This window comes from Beta vulgaris, chromosome 6, assembly GCF_026745355.1.
Source record: "Beta vulgaris subsp. vulgaris cultivar EL10 chromosome 6, EL10.2, whole genome shotgun sequence".
Classification (NCBI taxonomy): Eukaryota; Viridiplantae; Streptophyta; class Magnoliopsida; order Caryophyllales; family Amaranthaceae; genus Beta; species Beta vulgaris.
The window spans coordinates 69,228,817-69,252,626 of NC_079207.1; the positions used below are offsets into that span (position 1 = coordinate 69,228,817).

The 23,810-nt window shown below is 34.7% G+C and overlaps 1 protein-coding gene across 4 annotated transcripts; it reads right to left on the reverse strand.

Moving 5' to 3' along the window:
- Nucleotides 1-1,495: 1,495 nt before the first annotated feature.
- Nucleotides 1,496-11,108, reverse strand: LOC104897814 (uncharacterized). 4 transcript variants are annotated; one of them, XR_007275239.2, is made up of 12 exons: nucleotides 10,920-11,108; nucleotides 9,634-9,739; nucleotides 9,386-9,524; nucleotides 7,162-7,270; nucleotides 6,836-6,972; nucleotides 6,517-6,653; nucleotides 5,839-5,945; nucleotides 4,707-4,834; nucleotides 4,095-4,185; nucleotides 3,824-3,914; nucleotides 2,118-2,255; nucleotides 1,496-1,733 (listed from the first exon to the last, which is right to left on the reverse strand). XR_007275239.2 is itself a non-coding variant. In XM_048646468.2 (10 exons), exons 1-9 carry the CDS (start codon nucleotides 10,962-10,964, stop codon nucleotides 4,134-4,136), a joined length of 960 nt encoding a protein of 319 aa, XP_048502425.1. In that variant the 5' UTR covers nucleotides 10,965-11,108; the 3' UTR covers nucleotides 3,823-3,914; nucleotides 4,095-4,133. The 4 variants fall into 4 exon arrangements, 1 of the variants encoding a protein (XP_048502425.1); XR_007275238.2 differs by having other exon boundaries at nucleotides 1,496-1,777; XR_007275240.2 differs by having other exon boundaries at nucleotides 1,496-1,777; nucleotides 4,027-4,185.
- Between the last annotated feature and the right edge of the window lie 12,702 nt (nucleotides 11,109-23,810).

Here is a 23,810-nt window from a genome sequence, read left to right on the forward strand (position 1 = left end):
ATTCTTGCAAGATTATTTTTAAAAGGTAGTTTATTGAAAAGTATTGGTTATAAAAAGTAGTTTTATGAAAATTTTCGTTTTTTATAACTTTTTTGAACTAGTAAGTTACACTATATCATTTCACATTCTATGGGAGAAACGTCTAAGTTTCTATTTATACAAATAATAAGGGAATTCAAAACGGATAACACTAAAATAAAATCAACACAAGTGCAATCATCAATACTTATCCGATTATAAAAGTTTAAACAAGGCTTATTTACAATAACGGGTATTATTGGGTTGGGTCTAGGTCCAGGATTCGTACCCGGATCTACATCCATATATTTTTCAGAGAGTCCGAATCGAACACAGATCTATTATTTTCTGAAAATTGAAAATCCATATTTGCCAAAAAAAAGATTTGGACTGGGTCCAAGAACCATTGTCATCTCTGGCCCTGTCCTCTTTCAAGTTATAACAACAATAGAATAACTACCCAATTCACCTAAGGGAAATGTCTTTTTCCCAATTGTTTAGGTTTATCGTTTAGTTATTGTAAAATTAGCAAAGTGGAGATAATTTATATTACCTCCGTTTCTTTTTAATTGTTACACTTTGACATTTTACACTATTCACAAATTGCACTTTGACCCTCGTTTGTGATTTATACGTGAATAAAAACATAGCCATGTGGGATCTTGTTAGATTCGTATTAGTATGTATTTTATTAATATGTAGTTTTTATATTTTTTACAAATACAAAATTAGAGATATAAAGGCTCAAAATAGTGCATCGGCATGCGTGAAAAATAAAGTATGTAATTTGATACTCAATGGACGATTATTTTGACCTAAAGAACTTCAATTTGATGTAATTAATTCAGTTTTTCTTCTTCTTTGACTAATCAAATTTGTGCAATTTTCATAAAATATTAAGCATTATTTCGCGTGATTGTCGTAAAACAGACCAATCCATTTCATGCAAATTAAACGAAATAGGTTAAATTGTTTCGTCGAGATTGTATGAAATATAAAAAATTATTTCGTGCATATTATGTGAAATGAGGTTATATGTTTCATAGGACTTGCACGAAATAGGTTAAAGTGTTTTGTATATATTGCATGAAGTACTCTACTCGATGTTGTATGATTCTTTGGAAGTGGTCCCCTAATTTCATGTGCTATGTGAAATTAGTTTAAATACTTCCTTTGGATTTGTGTAAAAAGAATGTGAAATAGCTTTTGGTATGATTGATGATGTTAAATTAGATTTATGATGAGCATTAGTAAATTATTATTTTGTTGTTTTTATAAATTGTCACGATGATATTCATGTTGAAGAGTTCAATGAGAATATTGAAATGATAATTTATTGTTTGTCATTACAGTTGAATTGTAATGTTGTTGGAGGACATATTTAGTAGTATAATCACAGTGAAATGTTGAAATTGTGTGATTCATTCCATTTCTGTGTCTTAAAAGTGTAGGCTTTTGAGTTTCCGAACGTCGAAAATGTCACAAATAATAGAGAGGATGACTTCCAAATATCCAAACAAATAATACAAACCAATAATCCCTCATATACGATGTAATAAGAAAACCGATAATACATAATATGAACTGAAAATTTCTGAAATAAGAAAACATGCACAGCCTAATGCAATTTGATCTAATAATCATTCTTGTGACAAATGTAATTTTTCGAACTCCTGCACAACAATCGCCTAGTGAACATGAGAAATCTGTCCCTCCTGGATGAAGATAGTGAAAGATAGTGAGCAATCATGTGAAGTCGCTGTAAAAAAAAAGATGAAATATTATCATGATTCAGAATGTATAGTCTAACTTGTTCATGGAGCATAAATGCATAATTATAAAAGACAGAACTAGATATTAAAGCAATATTTATTGTTTGGGAGCAACATCATACCTATGTCCAACTGAGCTGTTTTGGTACTGTTTACTACTATTAGTTTAAAACCATAACAACAATCAACCAAATCCAATACAATAAACTCCCCCCATTGTTATTATTTCAAATGGTTTATTTGGTTTTTCATCTCTTTCCCTCCCTTCATTATGAAACTACAGGCAGGCAAATAAAAAACAAGAAACATGTGGTGAAAAAAGCTTACATGTTCTTGAATATTGTTAATCCAAGAGTGGGGATGTCTAAACTCACAAGCGAATCACCAATACCACTGAAAAACCAGTTAAAGCAACTCCAGCATAAACTATAGATCAAATACTTCCCGAGGCACTTTACTTGCTTCCTGCAAATAGAATATAAGACCATATGAGCTTAATGGTATGAAAGCGAGAAGTCAATGGCCCCTGCTCAAACAATACTAGCGAAAGATAAATTTCAATTTCTCCTCGGTGTTCTTAAAAAGTTGCTACCACAAGAGAAGTAAGTACTTACTACAACATTAGTTGTGTCACTCATTGTGTCATAGAGCTTACAAACTGTCTATGATCTAACAATTTTATTTGGTCCGACTTGGGTATAAGGATCCAACCAAACAATAGAGCGATCACATTATCTTTATATTAGCAACACATGTGATCATATTAGTAGGTCATGGCTGGTCCCCCTTCACATTATCGCAGTCCTTTAGCCTGGTTTCTCATAATCCCTCCACTAAATCCCAGCACGTTTCTGAAGTAGCAACACATGTGTTCTTCTTTAAAGCTATCTTCAGTATTATTTACTTAGACTTGTTCAACTAGAAATAAACACTGTTGCTTCATCCGAATTATACGGAACAGTGTTTATTGCGGCAAATGAAGCCTTGGTTAAATCAATAATACATGAAGTTTGAAAGAAAATGCAGAAAATTGCAGCAAATGAAGCCTTGGTTAAATCAATTTCGTGATACAGAAATTGGTTATACTTCCAAGCAATTAGAGCCACAAAAAGAAAACAGAAATTTGAAAAAAAAATTGCAAAAAATTTTAAAAAATTACAGAACAAATACAAAAAAATTGAAAAAAAAAAGAAGATTTTTTTTAAAAAGAAAGAAAAACGAACCTCATTGAATTGCTTCACTTTGTAACCAATTCCTTTGCAATCGCTTAGCCACAACAGGTTAACACATCAAAATCGTATCAAATGAAACCTAGGTTGCATCGAAGCAAAATGAATGTTGTACCGCACATAAATGGAGAATGGTGGACGATAGAGGAAGAGGGAGAAAGGAGAGAAAAATAGGTAGAATAATGGAGAAATTGGGTAAATTTATCCCCAATTCTGGACGATAGAGAAATAGGGAGATGAAGAGGGAGAAAGGAGAGAGAAAGGCGTTATGAGCAAAACGAGTATTTTCGGTATCTTGAAGGGTTGTGTTTATTAAAGTAAGGTTTTATTTAGCAACCATGAAACATGTTCCTTTCTAAAAAGAACGAATGAATCCTTTTCCTCCATAATCCTTACCTTCCTCTTTCACTTCTCTCAATTCAACCCATCTCCTCCTTTTTCTTTCATCTTTTTCACTTTAACTTTCTTACAAAGAACCAAACAAGGAGAACTAACTTAAAATTGCACTTTCCATTAGGAAAAATGTTTTTCATCCAACCAAACATAGGCTTATTCTAAGATTGGGAATATCTAGAAAGGATATCACACCAAATAAAACCGGTACTAAAAGATATTGATTCTCTGCAAGTTTTCTGAAAAGAAATTCTCATCCTCCCATAGCAACTTTGTCGATCAACAACATATTATAAAAGAGTAAACATCAAAATTCTAATTGTGGTGGATAGTGAAAGAAAGTGGAAAGAAGATTACTAATAGCAGTGGCTAGCTAATACCTTAAAGCTTAAACTATTTGGGAACACTCACCTGTATTTCATTTCACAAAGGCCACAAAGCCTTTATGTATCATCTGTTTTCATTGATAAATTGGAAATAGTCCTCTTCGTCATAAAATTTCCTGTAGTAATCAAATAGACACAGAAAGGTCAATTAACAATATCAGTTTAGTCCATTCAGACTCGGAGCAACTTCAATTTTAGGTACAAAGAAAAAGAAAGACAAGTTCATACCATGATTTTAACAGAAAAATCTGGTCGGCTGCTCATACCTAAAAGTTTAAAATTTTGGGAACACTCACCTACATTTCATTTCACAAAGGCCACAAAGCCTTTATGTGTCATCTGCTTTCATTGATAAATTGAAAATAATCCTCTTCGTCATAAAGTTTCCTGCAGTAATCAAATAGACATAGAAAGGTTAATTAACAACATCAGTTTCGTCCATTGAGACTCGGAGCAACTATAATTTTAGGTACAAGGAACAAGAAAGACAAGTTCGTAACATGATTTTAACAGAAAAACCTGGTCGGCTACTCAATGACTTATGATGACAGCATATAAAAACTCTGCCTTCCACAACCTTATAATATTTATCATGTCGTCTATCTTTGGTACTTAGTTCAGTCTAGTACAAGTGATAGCATCAATGACATTCCAATATAAAGATAGTTGATTAACAACTGTATTAATACACCAGACTCATATGGTAGGGAGCCAAGGAGCAGCAATGCTAATAAGACATAAAGCATATTACAAAGATTTCAATTTTTCCCTTTTGCTAGAAATGGTGGTTCAGGTACTACGAAGCTTGAACCATGAGTAAACAAGTATAGTGAAACAAACTTAACAGCAAACCAAAGTGACAACCTCAATTTCAAGATACTAAAATGAAAATGCAAAAATCAACTTACGCAAGGTCCGCCAAGGTTTCTGACTTGATCACCGCCTTCCCTTCTTCTAATCCAAGGCAAGAATGGTGCATTATCATTTCCTTTAAGGTGTGCTTTGTGCTTTTAACTTCATTATCCCACAAGATGCTCTGATAACATGAGTAAGTGTATGTTAGCATAGGACCTGAGTGAAGTATACAAAAAGCTGGAAGTATGAACAGCTACATAGCTAAACATGAAGATGTATAGAGAGAACTAATCACATGTGGGGTTTGACCGGGTCTCCCATGTATACTATGTTCCGCAAGTCAAAAAGTCATTGCACAATACCAATGTATCTTAGTCCAAAAAAAGAAGGTTTGTGACCACAATATTTCCTACTCAAGCCATTTAGGCCTTTCTCTGCATAAACATATCTAAACAAACCTCTCTTCTTATTTTCTAGGGATGGACTGTAGGATGGTAAGAGTGTCATGTCAGGGTCATCCGGTCATGTTCATGTGAATAGAAATGGGTTGAAAATCAATTAACCGATAAGTAGGAATTCTACTTATTTTCTTTTCCATACACATCCTTCACATCATACACAATGTCAATGTGGTACAACATATACATGGAATGTCTTACAAGCAAAGAAATTTAGCATGGGAACTAACCTCTGATTGTAATGTGGATGGAATTATAATTAATTACCATGCTATGAAATTATATGAACTTTCAAATTTAGATTTTTCAACATGCCAAATTAATTCTACCCAGATTGATAAGCAAAAAACAGAAAGTGAACATTTTGTTTTATAGCATTCCCCTTGTTTGAATCGGGAATTGTAATAAATTTCTTGGAAAACCGGATTAAACTAAATTTAAAAACCCAAGTCCAAGAAATCTGAGATTGAATTTGAACTAAGGAACCCCAACGGCCAACCTAGTCATCCAAGTGACGTCCCCAAGTCATAATGATCCATCTTTAACATTTTCATTTTTATCCAGTAAGTTTCACATTCATCACACCCATCAGAAATGTCAATCCAAACCTTACCTATTCAATTGATGAAATCATATGTATTTTGTGTGTGTTTATTTCTGCAATTCTAGTGAGGATTACCTAATCATAAAAGTTAGATCCAACAAACTCATATTCCTAGTTATATACCTTTCTGACATACTCTTTCTTCACTTCTTCCCATGGCAATTTTCCTTGAGGAGAGAAAATCGATGCATTCCAAAGAGCACCCCTTGCAACCATCACCGAGGAGGCACCTACCATGTCAGAGCACAATGGCATATGAGGTAAAGAAGATTAGAGACAAGGAGATATCGTAAATGGCTAAACATAAATTTCAAACAGATGAATGCAAAAACCTATTGCTTGTTCTATGACAAGCTACAATTGTAAGATATTAGAAACTCTATTCACGTGGACATGGTTATCAACGCAAAGCAGACTCAAGAACCCATTTTTACTCCCAAAAATAACACAGTAACACCAGCTGAACCATGGGTCAACTTTCTTCAGAGCCAGTCATTGTACTATGTGTAAAATGGCTTATACTTAGCTAATTTGCCTTAGCAATCAATTAAATTATAACCTACTCTGTTCAATTTTGATATTAGTACTTTAGTAGTCTAATTATAAAGAAGTTATATGAAACCTATAGCAATTTTGATGTGCTTCAATATAATCTACCCAGTAAAATTTTGATTTTAAGCAGTCTTATTCGAGAAAAGTTTTATGGAACCTGTAGCAACTTTGATGCACTGGCATTCTATATAATCTACCCTACAAATTTTTGATATAACCAGTCTTGTTTTTAAAGGAGTTTTATGGAACCTGTAGCAATTTTGATGCGTACGATATCTTCATAAGTGAAAACATCTCCATTTGGTATCACTGGAATTGATAAAGCAGCAACTACATCAGCAATCTCATTCCACTTTGCAGGATCCCTTGGTCTATCCGGAACTCTTCTGCAATATATTTGAAAGGGAGGATTCAGAGAAGGGAGGAATATAAGATACAGTACCAGGACATATATCTTACCAGCAATTTGATTTAGGTCACACCACCATGAAGAAAAAGCCATGATATAGTATAACAGTAACATCTAGTCTTAAAGATGGGAAACAGATGCAAAGAAGGCAAAAACAACCTTCCATGGACAGCAAGAGCAGAAACACCTGTTTTCTCAATCCGTCTTGCCAATTCCACTGTGTCATGAGATGTTCGCAAAAGTCGAATTTTACAAGTCACAGGAGTATTTAGGTTCCTCTTCAATGTTCTCAATATCTAAATTCAGAAGGGGGGAGCCAATGTTGTATAATTAGCAATAAATAATAAAAACAAACCAAAGAAGACGGGACAAGAAGAATGAGAAAAGGCTCTTAATCAATTTAAAGTAAGATACAGCATCGAGCTACTTTGCAGAAGTGGAGACATTTAGAGTCTTATAGAAGTAGAGTGAACTCAGTGACATACATCATGAATGATCTCTGGCTTTGACAACAGTGCAGCACCCATGCCCCCACTGATAGAAAATGACCTAGGACAACCCATATTAATATCAACAGCAGCAACATCATCGCACCTATAAAGGGGGAAAAAACCGTGTCAGTAAAACACATGGTCAGAGCATATGGTATCATCGTATCATCAAGATACATAGGAATCATCTTTGCAGCTTATCAGAAGAGAAACCAATGCCAGAATACTTGTTTTTCTTTTAAGACTTAAGAGCATTTATTCATAGAGTATCAAGATTCAAAATGTTGATAGAATTATAGCATTATATGACAACACAGCCCTACACAGAAAAAGGTGAAAGTAGGATCCACTATTTTACGAATATTCATATGGTATCATCGTATCATCAAGATACATAATGCACATATGCAAGGAGCAGCATAACCCTAAAAGAGATGGATAACAAAGGTATCCTATGGATTTAGGCAGTGGGCCAAATGTTCAAGTCTTCAAGATGGTGCAATAAAGAAGATAATTGATTGGTTGGTATGAAGCATGCTATAGCACAGGGTAAGGCAACACAAAGATCGCGAAACCCTATAGTTCAATATAAGCATATGGTTAAAAAAAAGAAAGAAAAAAGAACCATTTCCACAACATATAATACAAGACACATGGTTCTTAAAAGTTAAAGGGTTAAAGCTATAATTCAGTTGTAATAGACTAGCCTAGGGGGTAAGGGTACTTTTGGTAATAACACACTAGTATTATGTTAGCTTGGGGAGTAAGGCAAGTAGACTATAAATAGAGGAGATTAGGGGTAGAAAAAGGAGGAAGAAAATATTAGAGAAGTTTATTTTAGTGGTTTAGTTTGGGAGTGTGACCAAGTCACTCGAGAACTTGCCAACTATCCTTTTATTTTCTATAATTTGCATTTCCATCAATCAAATATCATCATTTTCTTCCTTTATTCTACTGTTCAAGTATTCAGTTTATATATGGTTAACGAGCCATGACTTGGTTTCTCCGAATCTAAATCATAAACAGACCTCATTGAGATTTGAGATCATGATTCCCCCCTCATGGTGCAAAATGAATTAAGGACCTTGCATTTATCATACAGGGAGACAATGGCCAAATTATCTAACTACTATTGAATTCCAAGTTAAAAGTTCAACATAATTCTGAATTTCTGATAACCTAGGATGCAGTTGTGGCTTGCATGAGATATATAGAGAAGAAGAGATACCAAAATAACTAGGGAAGGGATCTGGGATTGCTAGAAAGTGAGGAACTGAAACTGTTTGAAGGTTTTACTGACCCTTAAGAACAATTAAACAGTCAAAAACCTGATATTCATGGTAGGAAGACACAATTTGGTACCTCTCAGCATTCACGATTAAGTCAATGGAAGATAGATCCATGATGTACTGTTAAATGCTCCTTCGAGGAGTGATGAGAAATAAATCACGCAACAATATTTCTCTAGAGCACATACAATGCAGAAGTACGTCCACAAGTTCTCTTCATCCTCTCTCTCTCCCCTTCAGAAATTACACGATTCCCATCTAAAAGAACTATGACAATGCTAAATTCTCCAAATGTGTTCTCCACTCTCTACTATGCTCTTTGGGTACAAGCGGGGTCAAAAAAGTTTGAACAAAAAGAGCACACATCATAGCTCTAGAGCAAAAGAGCTTATTCCAATTAAAGGAAAAACCTCCCTAATTGGCCCCTTCTTGGAGGTTTTTCTCCAAGAGAACCCCCTGTTAAATAAACTGAAAGATTCATCTTTCAATCGTGTCTAGCTGAAGAAAAAAAAAACATGTGGAGACACTTCGAGAACCCCATAATACACCCTCTTATGAGCTTTCACCATCATAATTCTCTTTATTTTCTTTTGCGAGAAGAGCATTTTATTATATTACCTGGTGATACTTAGGGCAAGAAAAACAATAAAAATTGACACCATATAGCCGTACAATTAATCGAGTATTCAAACTAGCTTCCTTGTCTAGTAAAAGGTAAGGCTGTGTACTTATCAACATCCCTACAACCAGCCTACAGTAGCAAAACAACACAAGTATATGTTGTCCATCATATATGTAACTTCTTAACAAGTACATATCTCCAATCAAATTAGTAAAGACTACTAGAATTCTAATTCCACATCATAAACAAACATCATATCTATAATTTCAAAAAAGAATACATGATTCAGGAAGGTAAAGAAACATACACAAGTTGGGCAGCCTTGAGAGCCCTAATAGCATCAGAGGTCCCCATCTGAAACACCACCCGGTCTCGTTCCTCTGGACACGTCCTAAACACCACACTCTGTGTACCTTTCTCAACTAGATCAGTAGTACCCAGATACTCTGACAAACAGAACACATAATCAATTCAACTAATACTACTATAATTTCACAAGTTAACACACATACAGAACATGAGAACAACAACAACAACATAAAAGAGAGTAACAACCATTGACAACACGATCACACTTAATAATCTTATGGTCGATGATTTCCTCTCCATATGTGATATCTGCACCATATTCAGCTGATAATAGCCTCAATGGCAGTGTACCCTGACATCATAATCATCCGTGTATTTCTTATCAGTTATCAACCCACCACTTAAAACATTGAATAGTTCATACCCACAAAAATAAATTTCAAAATTAATCCAACATCGTTAATTATCAGCAGAATTCAAGATAAACTAAGCATTAGGGGAGAAATTAACAAAAAGGCGACTTTTTTTTATTTAGTTGTTATAGTCAAACGAGTAAAAGCATCGAATTAAACGGGCATTGTTAAACATCGCCCCACAATTACTTAAAATCGCCCTGAGACTATTTTATTGGACTGTTTTACCCTTTTTTTTTTTTTTACCACCCGCCATCACCTCCCCACCACCTCCCACTACCCGCCATCACCTCCGTCCTTCTGCCACCCGCCACCTCCATCTGATCTTCTGCGTATGCAAATGGAGTTATTTTCTACAAGCAACATCTGATCTTCTGAGTACCCACCACACAATCGACCAAGAAAAATGGTACAATGAGCCGCAGATGAACCGAGTTTACCTTCTTGTAAACATGCCGCAGATGATCTTCTGAGTACCCATCACCTCCGTCCTTCTGCCACCCGCCACCAACCAGCGTCGAAATTTTTTTTGAACCATGGGGGAAACGTCTCGCCGAGACGATCGCCCCATGGCCCGAACGTCAGGCCTGGACGTTCGAGCCATGGGGCGATCGTCTCGCCTGGACGTTTCACCCATGGCCCGAACGTCCAGGCCCGACGTTCGGGCCATGGGGCGAACGTCCAGGCGAGACGTTCGCCCCCATGGTTAAAAAAAATTCGAGATTTACTGGGCCATGGTTGGCGATGGTTGGCGATGGTGGTGAGAGAAAGGTGCCGGCAGGAGAAAGAAAGGTCGAAGGAGAGAGAAGGCCGGCGAAGGTGAGAGAAAGGCCGCGACGGAGAAAGAAAGGCCGTGAAGGAGAAAGAAAGGTTGACGAAGGTGAGAGAAGGCCGGCGAAGGAGAGAGAAAGGCCGACGAAAGTGAGAGGAGGTCGGCGAAGGAGAGAGAAAGGTTGCTGGTGGGGGATGGCAGGAGGTGAGGGTGGTGGTGTTGGATCTGAAATTTGAGGTGAAAAGGTTACCAATGTAATTTTAATTGTTTTGTGGGCGATTTTAAGTAATTGTGGGGGCGAGGTTTAGAAGTTCAGAATTAAAGATAAGAGGAGAGAGAGGGCTTACCACTCGAACCATAGGAGCGAGGATGAGCTTGTTGTGGTAGTCCATCTTCGGCGGTTACAACGGCGGCTATTTTGTTCAAGGGAATTGTGCGCCTAAACTGGTATTGATGTTCTGCAACTGCAAGAACTGAATGGGCCTTGTATGGAGTTTAAGACTTGGAACAATTCTAGTGTTAAAGCCCCATTTGGGTGTTTGGGACATGGTTCAAAGTTCAAAACTTTCGCGTTTTAAGTTCCGTTTGGTAGTGTGTAAAATGTTTTCAATGAAAATGAGTTTTTTTTTTTTTTTCGTTGTTTGGTATGATAAGAGGTGTAAAACAAGTTTTTCACTAAGGCTCCGTTTGGTAAGGCGTAAAACATTTTCAGTGTAAAATGATTTTCATGGAAAACAATTTACAATGGAAAACAAAATTCCAAAATTAATTTTCCGTTGTTTGGTTCGATGTAAAAAAAATGATGAAATGAAAGGAAAATGAAAGTGAAAGTAAGGAGGTAGTGAGAGGAGTGTACAAGAGAGACAAGGAAAATAGTTTTCCCTTCATTTTGAAAGGAAAATGGTTTTCCATCATTGGGAGAGTAATTTTACCCCAAGAGAAAATGGTTTTACACTCTTTTGCAACCAAACAATGTAAAACTAAAAATAGAGGAAAATAGTTTTCCGGGAAAACATTTTACGCCCTACCAAATGGAGCCTAAATGAGCTTTAGGTGAAAATTATTTTATCCTTGAAGAAAGAAGGGAAAACACATTTTTCCTCTCTTCTCCTTAGCAACATTTTACTTTCCTCTTATCCATCCTCTTCCTTCCCCTTCTATTTCTCTTTTTTCTATAACTTTTTTTATATTGAACCAAACAAAAAGAAATTAGCTTCACAATTGGAGTTTTCATGTAAAATGTTTTACATGAAACTTCATTTTACCTTGAAAATGTTTTACATGCAATTAAACGAATAATTACTATGAATATAATTAGGAATGACAATTGGTCGAATCGAATTAGATTCTATGAATTTCATGCTCAACCGATTTATTCAGATTTTGTTTAGATTAGATCAAATTTAGACTTAAAGTTTAGATTCAAACTTTTTTTAATCAATAAAGATCATAAAATCAAAGTATTAGAAATTAATTATACTATATTTTACTTTTATTTTAAAATTACAAATACAATTGTTGTTGATTGTGTCTATAAGTTGGCGAGGGGCAGTAATAATCGAATTTCGGTCCAATTTGATAGATTATACATAGGCTCCATCTCTAAAAAGATTCGAATAGGATTTTCAAGTTTTCAAGTTTAAATCGATTTTTTTGGTCGAATCGAATTAGCAACTGATTGTATTACCGCGTAATTTAATCACATATGGGATAATGGACTACTATAAAAATAAAAGTTTCTTTTAACCCCACTATTGAGTACTTTATTGAAACATACTTTTACCAATATATTTTACAATATGAAATTGTAGGATTAATTATTTGTATTGAATGTATTGATGTCCTTTGTTAGAATCTATTTAACCGAGTTGGAGAATTATCGGTCAATTTTATTAAACAAAAACACATCAGCGTCAACATTCTCCTCCCGTTTTCTTTTTTTGATTTGATTTGTTTTCTTGTTTTGGTGTGATCAAAATCAAACATATTGATTTTCAACCCAACCATTTATGAATTTATCTGGTAGATTATGACATTTTCAACAAGGCTTCAACCTCTAAGTTGAAATGTCATTAAAGTTGGAGACTAAAATACAACATAGTTTTTATGGCCGCCGTCGCCCGAAAGACACAATATAATATGGACTCTCTAAATATTCACAACATATATAATACTTTCTGTGTTTTTTCATAATTATAATATTTTGACTTTTATGTTATTAGTTCATATACTAAATCTTTAATTTATTAGGTGTAGTTTAACTTTTGTATTATTTATATAACAGAATTGACTGGAATTCCTTTGCTAATATATAAAATGAATCTTAATTTGTAAGTTGCTTTGGTTAATCTCTACCTTTGTCCATAACATATAAAAAGTTTATGATTTTTATTGATAGATAATTATATATATTAGATGTTAAAATAGTGTGTTAGTAAACGTGAAAGTCAAGACGTTACAACTAACAAAAGATGAAGGAAGTACTAACAATTTGAAGATGTTAAGTGATGCTCTTATGCTCTTGAAAGGCGGAAGTGGGCACAATGCCATAAACTATGACACGGGTGCACGCAGCACCACCAACTTTGACTAGTAGCCAAAACATCTCAATCTATTGATCTGGACGTGAGGAGTATCATAAATGACGTTTGAGCTAACTTTTCTTGCCAACGACGGAAAAAATGTGTTAAGTTTTTTCTTCTTTTCTTTCACTTTATCATATTTTTTTCATTGATTAGAAGCCTGAGTCACATGAACATATATCGAGAAAATTTAGATTTGGCGTTGTTATGACACTCATTGCACCCATGTCAATAGTTTGTGATATTTTGGCTATTAGTCAAAGTCCGTTGGGTGCACCACCCACGCCATAATTTGTTGTATTCAAGCCCATGTTGCAATGCCCTCATGAAATCCCCTCCATACGGAGCTTAATAACTGAAGAATATGAATAGTAATCTGACGTTATTATTTTTCATAAACATATCGCTTTATAAATGTTGTACTAGTTCTTTTGCCTGAGCGATTCCTCATGTTATTATTCTTAATATAAATTTCATAATTTATTTTGCTATTTTTCGTATTTTTTGTCCATTAAGAAATTGAAAAAATTACGTCATGATGTGATAAATAAAAAAAATTGAAAGGTTTGAGTTTGAAAATAAAACCTTAAAATGAATCGTGGTAGGAGAATATGACATCAGTAGTCTCTTGTTAGTTACGTAATAAGAAAGTTAGATATGTATATATTTGTTTAAATCTTTTTAGTTCAGTATAATTATTAAAAGACTTTATCATATTTTATTTTAAACATTAGACAATAAAGTCATAGTGTATTGATGGTTAAGCTATTACTTTTCATTTCAAAGATCACGTGTTCAATACTTTGCAGTTACACATTTTTTTAAAGTGAGGAGTACACATTGACATATATAAAACACTTGTATCAGAAACTTGAGTAGAGTGCCACTTGACACATATGCTTAGGCCCGGGCTACTCCCCGGGTAAGAAAAAAAATCATTTATTAATATAATACTTTATGATAATAACACTAAATACAACTTAGTCTAGTGGTTAAGACTTTAGTATATATACTTGAGATCTTGGGATCGAACCTTATACTATGCAATTTCTAAATTTTTTTATTGTACATGGATTACAAGAACTAAAACTCCCTAGGGAGAGCACATTGTGGCACAGTTTCTTATTTATGCACGCCTTTTAATATATTTATATAGATTCCTAAAGTATTTTCATTAAACCCCTTTTATCTTGGTTGCCCCTCTCTCACTCTCCTCATGTGTCCCTACTCTCGTGGTTCACCTATGGTAGGGCGCAAGGGAGGAGGATTCCGGTGGATAGGATGTAGGGCATATGGGTGGAGGGGGGGGGGGGTGGAGAATTCTGGGGGGTAGGGCGTGGGGGTGTGGGAGGAGGAGAAACAAAAAAGTCGATGTTTTTGGCGGAAAAATAAGTCAACATCGGAAAGTTGACAATTTGGCTGAAAAATCGTAATGTGATGTTAAGTTGCCAACGAAAGTATTTTAATTGGTCCTTCCCTCCAAAAAAAAATTAAAGTGGTGTTTCCCCACAAAAACCCTATTTTAGTTGGTCCTTCCCCATAAAAAAACCCTAATAATTACCTGCACAAATACTTGCTATTTGTTTTAATGGCACAACATACCTAGTTGACGTGCTTTGTGTAGAGAAAACATTTCTTATACCTTCCTAACATTACCAATTTCTTGCACAAATAAAAGAAGTGAAAGTAATAATACAACTCATTCTCTAAGGGAGTCCTCGCATTATATATACTAGTACCTGTGTATCTTTTTTGGTGTAACATTTGTTGTTTACATTTGTCGAGATGATTCTTTAAATGTTAATATCTCTTATTGAGTATAAGTCAAAACTATAAAAATTTGATATTTGAAATCCCCGCATTGAGACGAATCTAACAAGACCCCACTTGACTATAGAAAAACCATGAGGTTGTTTCATACAAAATTCATCAATTAGATAATATAACGTAAAACGAGAAGGGCTATTGGGCGGTACGAATGCATTAGGCATTTATTACTCAGACGACAAGGGCAAAATGCATGTGCAACGATGCACACGACACTGATGCAGGAGATAGAACAACATAGCAGGCGATAAGGGAGGAGTCACATATTCAAATAAAACCACAATAGGTACATGAGACGTGGGTGCAGACACGAGTTAGGAGGGGAGGGGAGTCGCACACATTTGACACGCTAGGAGGGTCATTAACCATGAGAGACACAACAGGCACACAAGCAACATAGGTCAAAGTCCACGGTAAATCGAGTCGGGAGGGGTATAAATCATTCTCTAAATGGGACATGGATGGATGCAACTAGGGGTGTTAACGAGCCGAACCAAGACCGAATATGTCCGAGCTCGGCTCGGCTCGGCTCGAGAATGGTTGAGGTCAAGCTCGGCTCGAGCTCGAAGCTCGTCGAGCTCAAAAATTCAGGCTCGGCTCGGGCTCGAAAAAATCAAACCCAAGTTCAGCTCGAGGCTCGGCTCGAGAACCCAAAACTATAAACAATAAAAAAGGTTCCAGCTTAACCCATATTTAACCGACTTTGATATGATGCATATCATATGCATATAGCCCAATTATATATTGTCAAACTTTTAACAAAAATGGAAGTCAGGCTCATAAGCATTCAATATATAAGCCCAACATCCATAACTCCATCCAACTCCATACAAGTATTTTAAATACATCAACCCCTTGTAGACTTTGCTTCGTCTCCGATGTGGGAGTTTTACAATCACAACAAGGTTGTTAGCTGGCGATGCAGTTTTTAGAGGTTATTGTTATATTACTTCCTCTAGATGTGGGATATATAAGTATATACCGAAGAAGAGGAGTGTATCAACTATCTATTGCTTGTTCTAATAAATTTGCAAAATGTTTCTGGCCTCAATTAAATTATAGTATTAGAATTAGTTTTCTATTTACAAATGGAGGACTTGATATAAAATCCAACATTGTAAATAACACAAATCAAACAAGAAGTAGAAGTAAAGATTTAAAGAGTAATGAAATTATATAGGAAAAACAAGGTTGGTGTATACTTTCTCTATCGATGTGGGACATTACTACTTTACATAAAACTATCTAAAATATTTTCGAGCTTGTTCACGAACTTTCGAGCCGAACTTAAGGAGGCTCAGGCTCGGCTCGTTAAGGTCTCGAGCCGATCCCGAACTCGAGTCGAACCCTCTCGAGTCGAGCTTTGACCGAGCTTTGACCGAGCCGAACTCGAATAGTTTGCGAGCCACCCTGGCTCATTAACACCCCTAGATGCAACGGAACAAGACTCCAATAAAGTATATTTTTCATCTTATGAGACAACATGATATACGCACGTGATGTGCTCTTCACGTCTATCGGGAAGCAAATAGAGCGGCAGACAAGATAGTTAATGTCGGCCATTTAGTTGAGTCTCAGTTTAAGATAGAAAGTTGTATACATTATGCTGTTTATTCTGTCCTTGTAAATAATAAGGTTGGAGCTCCACTCGTGCGAAGGGTCTCCTAACCATCATTTAATTGTTTCATCCATTTACTTTATCAAATACTTCAATTTAATTGGTTAAATAAGTGATCCCAACTTTTTCTCTATAGGCTTCTTGATATTCCAAACTCTTTCTCACTTTCACGCCCCCTAGTCCTCTCCTCTTGACTCCACTATTCACCCACTTTTTCTATGTGTCATTTATTAAAAAAATGGTATATACTTCCTCTGTTTCTAAATAAGTGCAACATTTCTTGTTTTCACGTTTGCCAATGCATTATTCTAACCATTAATATATTCAATTATCAATAAGTAAAAATTATAAAAAGTTGATATTAAAAAAATTCACATTCAGACGAATCTAACAAGATCCCACATGACTATATTTTTCCTAAACCATAAATCACCAAAGCTAATTAAAGTTTAAACTGTGAATAGTAAACACTATGCAAATGTTGCACTTATTTAGAAACGGAGGAAGTATATATATATATATATATGTATATTCTGCCCAAACCACAAATTTGTAAAGATTCGAGTATGTGACAGTACACTTGGTTTTCCATGCTAGAAGCCTAGAACCGACCTCTTATAAGTTATACTACTCAACTTCTATTTATCGCCCAACAATTACTTAAAATCGCCACCAAAACAATTGAAATTACATTTATAACCTTTTCTTTCCTTTTCCTTCCTTTTCCTTCAACCACCACCATCCACCTCCTGCCACCATCACTCCCATTGCCACAGCCACCCACCACCAACACACACACCAAAAATTACGAATTTCTCAAAATTATCTCTCCACCATTCCATCCATGTTGAACATCATCACACTGTCTTCACCCCCCAGCAAACCCATCTCAAACAAAAACCCATCTCACGAACAAAATTTACAATCCCAAATTTCTGTCTTCTCCCCCAACAAACCCATCTCAAATTGCACAACCATCAAATTGAGAAAGTGCAAAATTATGTAGATCTGTTGATCTGTTTGATGATGTTCAATTATGATGGAGTAGAAGAGAGAGAATAAAGAGGAAGGAGATGAAACACACCACACAACCACCTCTCGATTTTTTTTATTAAGGGTACATGGGTGATGATCTGAGCCTTTCTCTCACCTCCTGCCAGTCATTCTCTCTCTCTCACCACCGTTGCCAACCATGGCCAAATCTCTCGAAGCTCACATCTTTCGAACACCATGGCTATAAATCTCGAATATTTTTTTTTGGAATTTGGGGCGAACGTATCGCCTGGACGTTCGCCCCATGGTTCGGGCCATGGGGCGAACGTCCAGGCGATACGTTCGCCCCCAAAATCCAAAAAAAAATCGATTTTGTTGGTAGGTGGGCGATGATGGAGGTGGCGGGTGGCAGTAGGACGTAGGTGGGAGGTGGTGGTGGGGTGGGTGGTGAAAAAAAGTAGAAAGGTAAAACAGTCCAATAAAATAATACAGGTACGATTTTAAGTAATTTCAAGACGATGTTTAACAACCCTCGTAAGCTATAACAACTTAACAAGAGGCCTATTAGCCCGGCCAGACACAATTCGGTGCCCAGTTCTACCTCACACAGTCAGTCACACGCATGAAAAATAAAATGCTTAGCTTCTTGACATATTAGCGTTGACAAAGCTTATATGTGATTAGCTAGCCTTAAAAGTTGCTTCCACGATGGTGTTAAGAGTAATGCTGTCATATTCTTTCAGAAAGGACAAACCACAAATCTAGTACAGAAAGCTTTAGTTGCTGCTTATGTGGGTGATTTAATTTGGTATCCTTCACCGCCAATTCCTCCAAATTTGACGTGGATTTGAGTCCTTATCGTGTGAACTAATCAACCCTTCTTATCTCTAAAATCTTGATGTATGTTTTACGAATTGTTTATTCATGGAACAGAATTAAATTTAAGAGTGCTACACTAATTCTTGTTTGAATAACAAATTAACAATATAATTAATCTCTATTTAATCTAATAATACATTATATTGCCAATCAAAAGAACACGTGTTGTCACATGAAAAATATCATGTAAATGAAGATATTCAAGTCAATAATTCGTGATTGGTGAGTTTATTTTTATATTTTTCTTTTTGGTAATAGGATTAGTGGGTTGTAACTTGTAAGTTGTAACTCGTTCATATGATCGTGGATTTATTTTGTAAATTGTCAACAACAGGTACCTAGGGGTGGAGTTGACTTTGCAACCCTTTGCGTCAAGCTTGAGTGTTGTGATTTTGTAATCAAATGGGAAAACTTCCTTTTTGACTCACCGTACAAGCAATTCTTGATTCTAGGTATTTTGTAAAGGAAGATCACTTGCCCCACTTTAATAGGAAGTTGCGGAAATTTATGTTTGCCAAATTGATAGGGGACGATAAGTTGTAAATTATAGCCTGTTTGACATTGATGCTGGAATTACTCGATTCCACAATTTCAACTAGGAAGTTGCGAGTATTAGAACCGCTAGTTTTGCCAAACAAGTCCACAATAATAGAAAATTTAGGTAGAGTTTTGTAAGAAAAGTTTCAATATCAATGATAATGGATTCCTGAAAAACCATTAATACTTAATGTCATCTCTAAATTGCTAATGGATAATTATATCAGAAATAACAATAAGAAATGTCTAAATTTGATGATAGATTAAAATTTACATAGACATTCACTAGAATATTTATTACACACGGGCACGACGAATGATAAGTCATTTTTATATATAGTTTTTAGGTGCGTTTTAGAACATTTAATTTCATATTTAGGTTCATTGTTGCATTATATTCTTAAGTTATGCTTTTCTACTCCTATTTTGTATGTTTTCTTGTTTTTGATGAATTTCAGGCATTGAGGACGTATTTGGAGTATGATTAGCTAAACTTGAGGATTAGGAGCACTTGAAAAGAAGCTACAATGTATAAGGATCGTCATAGATATTTTATAGTACGAGTTTGAGTGAAAACGAAGCGGGAAATCATTAGAAGAAATGTGAAAAAGATTCGTGTCTACTCTTCTGATCATAACTTTTGACGTGCTTATTAAAATTGAGTAATTCCAGCATATCTGAAAACTAGACTTGAAGAGATTTATCAATGATAGGTGGCATTCCCCGAGGAGACTTTTATTCAAGGATTTATGCCTTCCGGAAGATTGCACTGTTTCTTCTTGAATCTGCCACACATACGCGCGGATCACTATCCGCCCATTTTATGATATATTCGAGACTTTCATTATCTTGTAAAGTACTTTTCTAGTCATATTAGGTTATTGAATATTATTCAGATTAGGTTTTCCTCTTTTCCCTTCTCCTCCCTTTACACGTAATTTTCATATTCTTAGTTTTAGTTTAGTTTTCTCCTCTTTTTCTCTCTAGTTTTTAGTTGTAAATTAAACCCTAGTTTTTATTCTTCTTCGTTAATTCATGAGTTTCATTAGTTTTTTTTCCTTGATTTCTTTGATTATGCTTTTCTTTGTAGTTTTAGATTTCATTATTTATTTCATGATAGAGTAGTTTTTATTTCTAGGGTTTGGGAATCCATGTTTATATGATATGATTATTAATTGATATTTATTCATGGCTTGATTAGTTATTGATTTTTCTAATTGATTAGTGTTTTAATTGTTAATCTTGCAATTTGATTAAATATTGCTAATATCGAGTCATAGATCGAGAGATTATACTATTTAGAGGCTTATCTACAATTGAAATCTGATTATGTTAAGCGACCGTACTAGCATATGTTGATTTGAGAGCGTTAAGACCCAACCGTAGGATTAACTTGTGTTAGATATCTGATTAATTAAACTATTGATGATATTTTGATAAACTATAGTTATAAACATGGTGAACCATTACCCTAAATCCTTTTTTGTTTGATTAGTTTAGAACTTTAATTCAAATATTTGTGATCTTGTTTAGTTTCTTTATACCTTAGAAACTATAGATTAAAACGATCATCTCTCTTTGGATTCAACCCTGCTTACCCTACTACATTTTTAGAAGGTTTTGCATGAATTATTTTTGACAGGTGTACGACAGCCTATCAGCAGACTATAGTTTTTTTCTCTTCTCTCTCCTCTCTCCTGCTCAAGAAATACCAAATCCTTCCTCGTTGGTGACTTGGGTAAGGCTTTCCCTACCACAAGTTGCTGGTGAGCCCTTGTTCCCCCTTTTTACTTCCACCGGCACCACCTAAACTCACCGGAGTCCGGTCGCCGATGAAGTTACGTGGTTGTTGTTAGTTATTTTTCTTTCTCGTATTTTGGTAGCTTTTTTACAATAATTTCCTCCATTGGTTTGATTGTTTCATGGCTCTCTTCCATCATCTTTTGCAGGTTCTTCTCTCCCATCATGTGTGGTTGTTTTCTCCCATCTTTTGTGTGTTTTTTTTCTCTCAATTGTTGTTGGGTTGCCTTATCTCACTCCAGTGGAGAGCTCAAATGACGGCCAGGATGGCAGATCTAGGGTTTCAATTTTTTTCTCTCCTTCAATGCAATTCAGGAGGTGACTGCAGTTGGAAAAGATGCATCGACATCGAAAAAAATCACTTGGTGGTTCTGCAGCTGGGCGGAAGCGACGTAATTAATGTTGTAGGAGTTAAAATTCTTATTGATGTTCTAGATCTAATATCTTGTTCTTGTAAGTATCGTTTGGCTTATTATCTATATTAACTGTGTTGCCTTTTAATCATAAAAAAAACTTTATTACACATGGGCACATCTTAAATTTGGAGATGGTACGTTAGTTGGTAAGCTGAGTGGGGAGCTCCAAATAAACCAAAAACAACCTTCTATGTACTATGGTCACAATTCACCCTATGATAAGAGGAATCCCTTTGTTAACTTTGAACTTAATTTATCTAAACTTATTAGCTAGGAACAAAGAAATTAGATTTAGATAAAATATAGTCGATGAAAGTTAATGAATTGGTGGACATCATAAAATTCAGAAGACAGTCCTTTGTAATACGTACTATATATTCCCATGGTGTTGATGTATATGCTTATATATATGAAGGTATTATCACCAATGAAAGGCTTACTTGTTTAATTTATAAGTAATCAGAACATTGTCTTATCTTCTTAACGTAAGATTCATATATGTATGGACTATTGTTGGTTGGAATTATTTTAAACTAGTTTTTATATGCACGCGATGCGTGCGAAGATACGTAGAAAATTAATTTCTTTTAGGAGATGAAGAAAATTAAATTAATTATTAATTATTTCTAATATTTTTTGTAATATTTTTTTTATTTTTTAAATTAATTAAGTAGTTTTATTTTTTATTTTTTCATTAAAGTAAGTAGTTAGAATAGAGATGTTATGAGGGTAAAATGAGATTTCTAATATTTTGGTGTCCTACCCCACTTCCCATATAGAATAGAGATGAGTTGTTTGATAGATAATATATTGACTTGCGTGCTATGTTTAAAAGAGATCTCAGAAGCAGCCCATACATGAAAGATGGTTTATTACCAATTTACCATGAATTGTTGTTGATATGTCTTACATATTTTCATTATAGAGATGGCTTTATAGCACGATACAAAATGATGATTTTGTTGGGGATTATATATATTTATTAATTATTTCCCATATTAGAAAACAAGATAATATTACTTTGAAAATTACATCCTCTAACTACACATATTAAACGTCAGGCATTTCTTCTATTATTTGACTTTAATCATCTAATAAAGTCGGCTTTTTTCAATTGACCACCTTATGACCATTTAGCTTTTTCTAAAGTCGTACTACCTTATATGCCTCTTTTTGTTTTAGATTATCATCAAATGACAAATTTCGTGAGGAAAAGATATGGAATATTAGCAGGATGAGGGTGTGAATTGGGAGGATGAAAAGTGAGAGGTGGGTGGTTGGTTTGATTATTTGACGCTCGATATTAATAATGTGATTGATTATTTCTATTGAATATTTGAAATAAGATAGTCATATATTTATATTAGATATTCAATTTTCAATATCAGATAATTAAAACTTACGTTTGATAAATTAAAAGTTCATTTCGATCAACTAATGAAAAGTCTACAAATATTCAAAGTAGTTTGTCTTGTAAGAGACAACCTACTTTTAAATTAAATTAAGCAATGATAAGCCCAATATTTAGAAGAGAATTAACCCAATAGTGACTAGGTTAATTTCTTTTGATGACTAATTTAATCCATTTAGTAACTAGGTCTATTTTTATACTAAAACTAGTTTAATTTAGGCTCAGGCTATGTACCGGGTAAGGAAAAATTTCATTATCAATATTGTACTTTAAAATGATAACACTAAATACAACTTGCTATAGTGGTTAAAACTTTAGTATATGAACTTGAGGTCACATGATCGAAACCTATATTATGCAATTTCTAATTTTTTTTATTGTACATGGATTACATGAACTAACAATCCCTTAGGGAGAGCGACATGTATCATTGTTCCTTGTTTAGGAACGCCTTTTAATATATTTACTACTATTTAGGTCTGGGCATTGCCCCGGGTTGGTATCGTTTTCCAAATTTGATATGCATTTGTTTCCATTCCCATTAAAATATATTAAAGAAAACTCAACATTTAAAAGGTATAAATATGATAATGTGAACACTTAAAGCCTGATTAAAAGTTGGTTGAGATGATAATTTTGTCATGTATAATAACAAGAGGCCGGTCACAAGTTCAAAATCTTATTACAAACTAATTTTACTTTTGTTAAATGACATGACTTATGTACACATTGGACAATTCTAATGGAGTAATAGAGGTGGCACGAGACGTGTATACATTGTCACACACGCCTTTTAATATATTTGTATAGATATAAATTAGACGGTATCTTTTAATAATTTTTGCAAACTAAAATATATGCTCACCTCCTCATTAAGAGAGAACGATGAATCATAAGTGATTCACAACCCAATTTACAACGACTTTATAACAATTCAAAGGACAAAATCACACTTAAAAACCGTGTTTTTAATTCAAACTCCAATAAATAATAATGTAAAGCCTATTTTGGACTTTTTCTCATCAATTCATGGAGGAGCTGGAGATTATGTATCATGGATAAGGATTCAACCATGGGTTCATCTAACTAACCATAGTTAAAAAAAGGACCCACCAAGCATGGCCCATTATTCCATTAAACGGGAAGACATCACTATAAAAGGAAGGCCTTGCCTA